Source organism: Leucoraja erinacea, chromosome 22, assembly GCF_028641065.1.
Source record: "Leucoraja erinacea ecotype New England chromosome 22, Leri_hhj_1, whole genome shotgun sequence".
NCBI lineage: Eukaryota > Metazoa > Chordata > Chondrichthyes > Rajiformes > Rajidae > Leucoraja > Leucoraja erinaceus.
Genome location: NC_073398.1, coordinates 6,867,883 through 6,880,244, shown reverse-complemented (window position 1 = coordinate 6,880,244; position 12,362 = coordinate 6,867,883). Strand labels below are relative to the sequence as shown.

Below are 12,362 nucleotides of genomic sequence, written 5' to 3'. Positions count from 1 at the left end.
CTTCCTCAGACTGAGATATATTTATATTGACATCTTTAAAGATGAAATGATATCGATATCCATCAGGATATATTGACAATCACCTCCTTAAAGCTATATTTATATTGACATCCTTAAAAGTATTGTTAAGAAGGCGGCATCTTTCATCACGGATCCCCACCATTCATGTTGCACATCAGACAGGCCCCCTCACTGTCCATCTTCAAATCCAGTGTTAAAACGCATTTGTACTCCCTGGCTTTTGACCATGCCTGAGGTGTTGCTTCTGTTTGTGGTGTTTTTGATGTTTCTTTATTTTACATGTCTTTTCCTACTATTTCTTTTGATTGTTATTTTTGGTGTGTATTAACTTTTTTGTCAATGATTAGTGATGTACAGCACTTTGTTGCAGCTATGTTTGTTTTTAAAGTGCTCTATAAATAAAATTATTATTATTATTATTATTATTCAGGCCGTGCCCTCTTCTCACTGCTACCATGGGGAAGGAGGTACAGAACCCTAATGTCCCACACCATCAGACTTAGGAACAGCTACTTTCCTATAACAAACCGAACAACAGGATCTTGAACCTAACCGCACAACCTTAATCCTACCTCAGCAACAGAACAATACGGGTCTAACTCTTGCACTACCTACTGAACATTTTTTTTTTCTAGTCTGGAGAGACATCATGGAAACTGGCCCTACGGTCCACAGAGTCAACGCGGCCCATCGATCGCCCATTCACACTAGTTTTATGTCATTCCATGTGGGCATCCACTCCCTACATACCAGGAACAATTTACAGAGGGCCAAATGACCTACAAACTTGGGATGTGGCCGGAAACCGGAGCACCCGGAGGAAACCCATGTGGTCAACTAGAGAATGTGCAAACTCCACACAGACAGTATCCGAGATCAGGATCAAACCTTCCTCTGGTGCCGTGAGGAAGCAGCTCTACCAGATGTGCCATTGTGCCATCCATCTAAATGTGCTTGGCATCAATGTTTCTCTTCAGTAGTATTTTTCCCTTTTTATTGTCTTGCAGAATGGTATGTGTCATTTATATATAATTTCTATGTAATATATAAGTTATGTCTTGTGTGGCTGAATTGATGTGCCTGTGATGCTGCTGCAAGCAAGATTTTCATTGTACCTGGACCTCACCAAACTTGTGCATATGACAATAAACTCGACTTGACTTGACCACCAGGTTCAAGAACATCTTCTTTCCAACACCTATCAGGCTCGAACATTGTGCAATATTAACCTCTACCCCGAACTATGCACTGTCTTTGGTTGCACTAAGAACTTCTGAGGTTTTTTTTTTTAACGCTAGTATTGTGGTTATTGATTTATGGATTTTTGTTCATTATATATTATATTTAGTTTAGTTCAGTTCAGTTTAATACAGTTTAAGCTTAGTTTAGAGGTACAGCATATAAACAGACCTCTCAGCTCACCGAGACGGGGCCAACAATCATGCCACGATACCTAGGGCATATAACCATGCAGCAAAGGAGCAAGCCTTGTGGCCCACAATGTCTGCATTAAAGACCATGACAAGACCAACTCTCCTCTGCCTGCAGCACCAGAGACCCGGATTTGATCCTGCGGTTGCTGGGTGTTTGTACGTTCTCCCCCTGAACTGCGTGGGTTTTCTCCAGGATCTCTGGCTTTCTCCCACACTCCGAATACGTACAGGTTTGTAGGTTAATTGGATTGGTTTAATTGTAAATTGTGTCAAGTGTGTGTGTGTGTGGGATAATGTTAGTGTGTGGGGATCGCTGGTCAGCGCGGCCTCGGTGGGCCGAAGGACCTGTTTCTGCACTGTACCTTTAAACTAAACTAATCGATCCACCTGTCCAAAAGCCCCTTAAATGGGGTAAATTGCTCACATTTGTATCAACTGAGACTCTCGCTATATCACTCTCAGCCGACGAGCTTTTACGTTACACAACCCCAACCACTTGGGGAGTAAGTTCCTACCTCATTGGCGGTGGTGTTTGATGATGTTTGGCTGACATTGTTCTCTGATGTCCAATTTGCTAGCGTGAAGTCAATGGCCACCATGACGGAATGTTTAAATAACTTAGAAACAATGAGCAAGGAGAGCAGTAGGAAGCCCCCTGAGGTCAGATATCTCCAGAAAGCTCGCCAGGGCATTTTTGTCCGTAGCCTCATCACTGTAGACATGTTATCTTCCTCGTCATCTCCTTCATCCTCTTCTGGGCTCAGAGTATGAAAGAAACAGTGTTTATCTTGGCTGGCGTTGCATCTTAAATATAAATGATTAACTTTGCTGCGAATAGCACTTTGCATGGGAGTGCATGGGAGTGAAGGAGTGCTTCTAATATAAGCTGGAAACATATACTGATACAGATCCACTAAAACACACCGCGTTTCATTTACAATAGATTTCACTTGTGCTAATGTAAAAAGAGAATTTAGCAGGGTTTGGATGAATATATATAAAACCATTCCTCTTCAACGATCTAGTGAATAACTTTTATGACAAAAAATGAAGAAACAAAAGTGATTCAGCCACTTGAACCTGGATTGTGGCTGAGGTGGCTGAAGTTCTATTTCACTGCCTTTGGTTTATCATCCTTGAAACTAATATTCCTGCAAAAACCGGAACCAAACACAAAGTGCTGGAGGAACTCAAGAGGGTCAGGCAGCATCTGTGGAGGGATAGGACAGGCAACGTTTCGGGTTGGGACCCTTCTTCAGTCGCCTGTACATTCCCTACACAGATGCTGCCTGACCCGCTGAGTTCATAAGTTCATAAGTTGTATGAGCAGAATTAGACCATTCGGCCCATCAAGTCTGCTGTGCCATTCAATCATGGCTGATCTACCTTTCCCTCTCAATCCCATTCTCCTGCCTTCTCCCCATAACCCTTGACACTCTTAAGGGCCTGTCCCACTTGGCCGTCATTTACACGACAGGCTGGTAGTGACTGAGGCACGACGGTTGCGCTCGTCATCATGCGTCCGCACAGCCGTCTGGAGCGCGTGACGTCATTTGAAGATAGACACAAAATGCAGGAGTAACTCAGCGGGACCGGCAGCTTCGCTGGAGAGAAGGAATGGATGATGTTTCAGGTCGAGACTCTTCTTCAGTCTGAAAGAAGGGTCTCGACCCGAAACGTCACTCATTGCTTCTCCCCAGAGATGCTGCCGGTCCCGCTGAGTTACTCCTGCATTTAGAGTCTATCTCCAATCATCTTGGCCCCACTCTGGGAGTAGGAGTGGGGGTGAATCCGGATCCGCAACGGCCGTGAGCCCCAGGCCGAGCTCAGCGATCGCTTCTGCTGCTGTTGGAGGTGAGACGTTGTGTCATGCCAGGGTGTCCCACGTGGCCGTCATTTACGCGACAGTCCAGTGGCGCTCGAAGATTTTGTGCAGAACAAAATCCTGGAGCGCTGCGCCATACCGCACACAACTCCACATTCTTCCACGCCACTCCATGCACCCGTCCCGCGCTACCTACACTCTACCAGGTCACGTAAAAGGCGCGCAAATGATGGCCAAGTGGGACAGGCCCTTTACTAATTAAGAACCTACCAATATTCACCTTAAAAATATCCATTGACTTGGCCTCTACAGCTGTCTGTGGCAATGAATTCCGCAGATTCACCACCCTCTGATGCCCTTCTCTGGACTTCGAAATTCCAACATGTGCAATTTCTTGCGTGTTTGGAACTATCGTACTACAATGCTGAGAACTATATTCTGCACTCTGTATCTTTCCCTTTGCTCTACTTATTGTGCTTGAGTTTGGCTTGCTTGTATCTATGCATAGTATTACCAGATATGATGCATAGCTGGCAAACCAAATCTTTTCACTAGAGGACACAAAGTGCTGGAGTAACTCAGCAGGCCAGGTAGCATCGCTGGAGAACATGGATAGCTGACGTTTTGAGCCAGGTCTGAAGAAGGATCATGATCCAAAACGTCACTGACCCATGTTGTCCAGACATGCAGCCTGACCTACTCAATTACTCCAGTCTATTTGCGTATTAACCAGCATCTGCTGTTCTTTGTTTCTAAAGGTTTTTACTATTCCTCGGTACCTGTGGCAATAATAAACCTAAACCATCCTACAAAATCTACCAGTTTAAGTTTTGAAGATCTCACCTGCCCCCAAAATACACAACCCCTTGGGTGAGCAATCTTCTTTCTGACTGTAAACTTACAAAGCTATTTGCTATTGTCTTTTCAAAGGGGGATACAGTCTGAAAAAAAAATCATCTCTAAAGATCATTGAACATAGAACAGTACAGAACAGGAACAGGCCCGTCAGCCCACAATATCCATACTGAAAATAATGCAAAATTAAACAACAATTCCTTGATTTCCTGCCTATCTAAAAGCCTCTTAAATGCCACTGTTATATCTGCCTCCAACACCATCACAAATCATAAGCAAATTAAGGGCAACATGGTTCATCCACAAACCTTTGATTTCCCTTGTTTGGCTTCCTTCTGTTGTAATCTTTCTAGGATTCCATGATTAGCTTGCTAGTTTTCATGCGGTGGAAAAATAACATTCCAAATGGACATTGTTGATCAAAGATACCAAGGTAGCATTTTGTCTGAGATTTCCTCTTCCAGAAGTGCATACTAATTGCTAATAGCTGGCGAACTTTCACGAATGTCTGTCAATTCCGTGCTGTTCATAATTGGTTCAGGCGCTAACTTTTTAATGTACCTTCAGCTGTAGAACACATCTAGGTTCAAGGAATGCAGAGACAGTACCTCAAAGACAGGGAAGAAAGGGGCAGCACGGTGGCGCAGCAGTAAAGTTGCTGCCTTACAGGGCCAGAGACCCAGCTTCAAACCTGACTACAGGTACTGGCTGTATGGATTTTGGACATTCTCCCTGTGACTGCGTGGGTTTTCTCCGGTGCTCCGGTTTCCCCCCAAACCCCAAAGACGTGCAGGTTTGTAGATTAATTGGCTTCGGTAGACATAGCAAATTGTCCTTAGTATAGAATAGTGCTAGTGTATGGGATTGCTGGTTCGTGCGGACTTGGTGGGCTGAAGGGCCTGTTTCCGTGCTGTATCTCTATCTAAACGAAAGTAAACTGAACTAAACTAATTGTGAGCTATCTTTTAGAGATTAGAAGAGGGGTAATTTTACTTAAAGATATAAAATCGCAAGGGGGTGGGATTGATGTTCAGGTGTTTTCACTAGTGGGAGACTTATGAACACGAGGATTTGGCTACAGAATAAAGGGTAGGTCATTTAAAACTGAGGACACGAGGAATTGCAGGTGCTGGTTTACAACAAAAAAAGACACAATGTGCTGGAGTAACTCAACAGTTCAGGCAGCATCTCAGGAGAATATGGACAGGTGACATTTCGGTTTGTGGGTTAGGGTTACCCTAACCCTTCATCAGGCCTGACCCAAAACTTCACCTATCCATGTGCTGCTGAGATGTTGCCTCACCTCCTCATTTACTCCAGCACTTTGCATCTTTTTTTGTCATTTGAAACTGAGGTGAGTTGAATCCTCTGCTCTTAAAGACAATGAATCTCTGGAGTAATCTGCCAATCTGGTGAAGGCAGGCCAGGTCATTGCCATGGTCAGTATCGAACCCAGGTCTCTGGCGCTGTAAGGCAGAAACTCTACCGCTGTCCCCACCGTGCCACCCCTTCTGACCGCATGTGTTTCTTCCGATTGCTCCGGTTTCCTCGCACATCCCAAAGGTTAATGGGCTTTGTAAATTGCCCCTAGTTTGTAAGTTGTGGATGAGCAAGTGGGATATCATATAACTCGTATGAACGGGTGATCGATAGTCGATGTGGACTCGGCGGGCCGAAGGGTCTGAGTCCATGTTATGTCGCTAAACTAGCACTAAAGCAACACTAAACTAAGCAGAGAAGAAACATTGGTCGGTAATCGTGCAAGTTCTTCATCTGCCATATGGGTTGGGTGTATGTTTGTCCTTGTGTATGGAACAGGCTGCCAGAGGAGGTGGTTGAGGCAGGTACCACTGCAATATTTAAGAAACATTTAGACATGTACATGGATAGGACAGATTTAGAGGGATTTCAGCCCAACACAGGCCGGTGGGACGAGTGTAGATGGGGGCATGTTGGTCGGTGTGGGCAAGTTGGGCCTAATGGCCTGCTTTCACACTCTATGACTCTGTGACTATGAGTTTGGCACAGAATGCATATATGCCTATTTCAGAGGCCCAGTGTGGAAACAGGCCCCTCGGCCCAACAAGTCCACACCTAAACTAAACCGATTTCAGTCAAGAATGAACCCGAATTATCCCCGACGAAGGTGATGCCCAACCCATGGATGGCACAGAGTGTTGTCATTAAATGGAAGTTTAGCCACAAAAGGCTGTGGGGGAGAAGTCAGTGGAGCTACAGTATTTAAGGCAGAGAGATAGATAGATTCTTGATTAGTATTGGTGTCAGGGGTTATGAGGGGAAGGCAGGAGAATGGGGTTAGGAGAGAGTGATAGATCAGCCACGATTGAATGGCGGAGTAGATTTGATGGGCTGAATGGCCTAATTCTGCACTTTATGAACTTATGATCTTATGACACTATTGATCTTATGATCTTATGACACTGCTACCATGACCCTCCATTTCTATTAGCTCTGGACCAGAAGGAAGTGACACTATGCAGCAGCAACCAACCTTCATCTTCATCGTCCATTTGGGCTTTGGCTTCCCGGGAATACATGGCTCTCCGCAACGTTTTTCTTTCCTGAATTGTCAGGCTTTCCCCTTCAGTTTCCTGAACAAACAACAAAAAGGATTTTTTTAGTGTAGGAAGGAACTGCAGATGCTGGATTACACTGACGACAGACACAAAATGCTGGAGTAACTCAGCGGGACGGGCAGCCTCTCTGGAGAGAAGCAATGGGTGGCGTTTCGGGTCTAAAGAAGGGACTCGACCCGAAACGTCACCCGTTCCTTCTCTCCAGAGATGCTGCCCGTCCCGCTGTGTTATTCCAGTATTTTGCGTCTATCAAAAAGGATTTTTTTTAATTGTTGAATCTGATGACAATGAGGCCACATTAAGATGACAGGGCTCATGCTAAAGCAACACACAATGCGCTGGAGTAACTCAGCGCATTGTAGAGGGAACAGATGGACGGCGTTTTGGGTCGGGCCCACTCTTCACACTCAGAGAGTATCTGCTTGAGGCGTGTTGCTTTCCATACCCATTCAAACCACTGAAGTTTGGAGCATGGGACTCAATTAGGGGCAGTGTGATATGAATATTTGGCAAGGGCCACAATTACAAAACCCCGACTCCATTACAAAGCTTAACTTGATTTTAATTGACCTTTAGTGTCTGATTCTACAAAAGGAATTCACTTTGTTCCACTCATCATCCTCCCTCACCTTCTCTGCTACTGAAACAAACTTGATTTTCTTCTTATTTTTTCTGAAGTGTCTCCGGTCTGAAGCGTTAACTCTGCTTCTTTTTCCAAGGTGGCGCAATAGTGTGGTGACTCTCAGCGTGATGGTCGCAGAAATGGATTTCCTTTCATCGATACAGTGAATTACTCCAGCATTTTCAGTCTATCTTCAATGTAAATCAGCATCTGCTGTTCCTTCCTACACAATGTGTCTCCTCTTTTACATCTTTTTTCCATTTGTAAATCTATCGCTCTTTCTAGATATTCTGACCTCTGGTATCTTTCCCTTTGTTCTATCGTCTGTACTTGAGTTTGGCTACAGAGGAGGCTACAGTGGCGTAGCGGTCGAGTTTCTGCCTGCCCCACTTAGGGAACCTGAACGGAAACCTCTGGAGACTTTGTGCCCCGCCCAAGGTTTCCGTGCGGTTCCCGGAGGTTTTTGTCAGTCTCCCTACCTGCTTCCACTACCTGCAACCTCCGGCAACCACCTGCAACCTCTGGGAACCGCTCGGAAACCTTGGGTGGGGCGCAAAGTCTCCAGAGATTTCCGTTCAGGTTTCCTAAGTGGGACAGGGGCATTACAGCGCCAGAGACACGGTTCAATCCTGACCATGGGTGCTAACTGTACGGAATTTGTACGTTCTCCCTGTGATTTTCTCCAAGATCTCCGATTTCCTCCCACACTCCAAAGACGTACAGAAAATTGATCACCCATTTATCCTAGTCCTAAGTTATCAAACTTGTCATCCACTCCCTGCACACCAGGGACAATTTACAGAGGCCCAATTAACCTACAAACCCGTAAGTCTTTAGGATATGGGAAGAAACTGACGCACAGAGACCCAGGATCAATCTTGATCTTGGGTGCTGTCTTCGTGGAGTTCGCACATTGTCCATGTGGATTTCCTCCGGGTACGCTGCTTTCCTCCCCCCCCCCCCAAAGATACATAGTTTTGCCTCTGTAAATTGTCCCCCGTGTGTAAGGAGTGGATGGGAAATTGGGTAACATACAGCTAATGTGAATAAGTGATCGATGGTCGGTGTGGACTTGATGGGCCGCATGGCCTGTTTCCATGCTGTGTCTCTAAACTAAACCAAGCACCTGTGGAAACACACAACGCTCACAGGAAGAACGTGCAAACTCCACACAGACAGAACCCAGAGTCGATATCAAACTGATGTCTCAGGAGCTGTGAGGCAGCAACTCTATTCACAATGGAGACACAAGGAACAGCAGATGCTGGTTTATAAAACAAAACTCAAAGTGCTGGAGTAACTCAGCAGGTAAGGGCAGCATCTCTGGAGAACATGGATAGAAGATGTTTTGGGTCAGGACCCTTCTCCAGAGATACTGCCTGACCTGATGAGTGTCTTTTCTTGGCTCTGTTCACAAAGTTGTCTCCTGATAGTTAGTTTAGTTTAGAGATACAATGCAGAAACAGGCCCTTCGGCCCACCGAGCCCATGCCAACCAGAAATCCCTGCACACTAGCACTACCCTACACTCACCGGGGGCAATTTACAATTTTACCAAGCAAATGAACATACTAACCTGTTCGTCTTTGGAATGTGGGAGGAAACCGGAGCACCTGGAGAAAACCCACGCTGTCACAGGGGGAACGTACAAACTCCGTACAGATGAGCACCTGCAGGAAGGGTCGAACGGGGGTCTCTGGCGCTTTAAGGCAGCGACTCTACCGCTGTGCCACTGTGCCACCCCCATAAAACTCCCCAATTACCTTTTCAAACTCCTGATCCTGTCGGTTCATTAGGGTTTTCCATTGTTCGTACAACTCCACGTCATGGTTCTGAAAGTCCTTCAGAGTGCCTTCTCGAATGATGGTCCCATCTTTCATCGCAATTATCTGAATGGTCAAAGAAGAGGGTATAGAAGTGTGAGACACACAAGCAACTGCAGAGGCTCGACTCTTGAGCAAAACACAAAGTGCTGGAGGAACTCATCGGGTCGGGCAGCATCTGTGGAGGGAATGGACGGGCGACGTTTCGGGTCGGGGCCCTTCTTCACACTGATTGGTGTGTGGAGAGGGTGGGGGGTGGGGAGAAAGTTTGTGCCACAGTGCCGGGGGCTCCGGTTGCTGCGTAAAACCTACGCGGTCACGGGGAGAACGTATAAACTCCTTACAGACAGCACCCGTAGCCAGGATCGAACCCGGGTCTCAGGCTCTGTAAAGCAGCAATTCTAGAACTGTGCCACCTTTGGGCTGTAGGGCCTGTTTACATGCTGTATGGCTTTGATGTGAATCGTTTGGCCTTGCTTACCCAGTCAGCGTGGGTCAGGTGCTGCAACTTGTGTGTCACCAGCGCTATGGTCCGCTTGTCTTCACGGAGGAACTTGAGGATTCCCTCCTGCATCAGGTGATCGCTAAGGTGAATATCCAGGGCAGAGAATGGATCGTCCTGGTGGGTGAAAAGAGTGCTGCATGACTACGGGAAGGAACTGCAGATTGCTAGGTTAAAACCGAAGATAGATACAAAATGCTGGAGTAACTCAGCAGGTCATGCAGCATCTCTGGAGAGAAGGAATGGGTATCGTTTCGGGGCAAGACCCTTCTTCAGACTGATTTCAGATTTCAGACTTCAGACATTAGTCTGAAGAAGGGTCTCGACCCGAAAAGTCAATAGACAATAGACAATAGGTGCAGGAGTAGGGCATTTGGTCCTTCGAGCCAGCACCGCCATTCAATGTGATCATGGCTGATCATCCCCAATCAGTACCCCGTTCCTGCCTTTTCACCATATCCCCTGACTGCTATTTTTAAGAGCCCTATCTAGCTCTCTCTTGAAAGCATCCAGAGAACCGGCCTCCACCGCCCTCTGAGGCAGAGAATTCCACAGATCACCCACTCCTTCTCTCCAGAGATGCTGCCTGACCCGCTGAGTTACTCCAACATTTCGTGTCTATCTTCGGAGCATGACTGCAGTATGACTTACAGTCATAAGTTCACAAGCGATGGGAGCAGAATTAGGTCATTCGGCCCAACAAGTCTACTCCGCCATTCAATCAAGGCTGATCTATCTCTTCCTCCCAACCCCATTCTCCTGCCTTTCCCTCATAATTCCTGACACTTGTACTAATCAAGAATTTATCTATCTCTGGCTTAAAACCTGGTCCAGTCCGTGTTGGCACGAACACTTCAGGCTCGATCACGCTGAGCACCGGCTCCCCTCAAGGCTGTGTGCTCAGCCTGCTGTTGTTCACATTGCTCACACATGACTGTGCTGCCAGATTCAGGAACAATAAGATCATAAAATTCGCGGATGACACAACAGTGGTGGGACTCATCAGCGGAGATGACGAATCAATGTACAGGGAGGAAGTAAAACAACTAGTGGACTGGTGCGGCAAAAATAATCTAGAATTAAATGTCGACAAAACAAAGGAGATGGTTGTCGACTTCAGGAGGGTGCAGCCAAAGCATACACCCCTCAACATCAGTGGCACTGCAGTGGAGAGAGTGGAGAGCATAATGTTCCTCGGTGTGCAAATTACAGACAGCCTCACCTGGTCCAGGAACACCACTGGGACCGTCAAACGGGCCCATCAGCGATTGCACTTCCTGAGGAAACTAAAACAGGCCTCACTCCCCACCAACATCCTCAGGACTTACTACAGGGGTACGGTGGAGTCTGTACTCACGTACTGCATAAATACGTGGTACTCCACCTGCAACTGCTCGGACAGGAAGGCTCTGCAGAGGGTAGTGAGGGGAGCAGAGAGGATCATTGGTGTCTCCCTACCCTCGGTACAAGAACTGTTCCAGAGCCGCTGTCTGAAAAAAGCTCAGAGAATTGCTAAGGACAAACTGCACCCCCTCCACATACACCTGGATCTCCTGCCATCAGGCAAGAGATATCGAAGCATCAAAGCCCGGACTACAAGACTGCTAAACAGCTTCCTACCACAGGCTGTGAGGCTGCTAAACAGTCACTCTGTACTCACAGTCACTTGATTCTGCGGCTTGGCACGGACACTTTAATAACTGGCACTGGCCACTCAAATCAGCTGCCCTGGACATTTTTATGATTGGTTTATTGTATTTTAACGTTGTGTTTTACCTGCTTTTAACTATTTATTTATACTGTTCCATCAGGGACTGGATTGCTTTGAGTGTTATTATGTGTGAAACGTTTTAAATTTCATGTGCGATGCTCCGCTAATCCCTGGTAAACGTCTTTTCATTTTGCACTGTACAACTGTTGCTTGCAAGATGACAATAAAGGTTTATTGATTGATTGATTGATTGATAAAAATATCAATTGACAGCCTCCACAGACTTCTGTGACAAAGAATTCCACAGATTCGCCGCTAAAACTCCACGAAAGAAATTCCTCCACATCTCCTTCCTAAAGGAACGTCCTTTAATTCTGAGGCTATGACCTCTGGTCCTAAACTCTGCCACTAGTGGAAACATTCTCTCCACATCCACTCTACACAAGCCTATCACTATTCGGTAAGTTCAGTGAAGTCAAGAGTGTTTAATTGCCATATATCGCGGCAACGCAGCAATGAAATTCGTACTTGCAGCAGCACACCAGGCCTGTAAACACAAAAGTCGCAGATAACATATAATAAATAATTAGGGAGTACAAAATAAGGGAGTAATCCCTTAATTTATGAAGATGAATGATGAGGCTGCTGCTGGAATTGCAAAATTGTGTTTCAAGGAAATGTTATTCAGCTGGGAATTAGTTGCTCTCTTGAAACAGAGGGATGACGTGGGCGGAGAAATGATGTGCATCAAAGTCTGAGGGGCTGATAAGGAATAAATAGGAAGAACCTAATTCCTTGAGCAGAGGCCAGAAGAAGGGGCTGTAGATATAAAATACTCGGTGGAAGGATTCGGTGGAGAGGGAATGAAGAGAAAGGTTCCCATTGAAGTCGGTAGAGGGGACTGGAACATAGCCTGAGAAGGTAAAACTGGTACAAATCGCTCACCACGTTTAGACGATGTTTGGATATGTACT

General features: G+C 46.1%; 1 protein-coding gene across 1 annotated transcript in view; it reads right to left on the bottom strand.

Moving 5' to 3' along the window:
* LOC129707672 (ATP-binding cassette sub-family C member 9-like) overlaps positions 1–12,362 on the bottom strand; it is a 154,307-nt gene that overhangs the window by 54,473 nt on the left and 87,472 nt on the right. Inside the window, exons 23-26 of the mRNA XM_055652854.1 lie at positions 9,657–9,794; positions 9,116–9,241; positions 6,647–6,746; positions 1,970–2,208 (exon numbers count right to left, since the gene is read on the bottom strand). Of these exons, the coding sequence (XP_055508829.1) occupies positions 1,970–2,208; positions 6,647–6,746; positions 9,116–9,241; positions 9,657–9,794 (603 nt within the window). The remainder of the gene's footprint in view (positions 1–1,969; positions 2,209–6,646; positions 6,747–9,115; positions 9,242–9,656; positions 9,795–12,362) is intronic.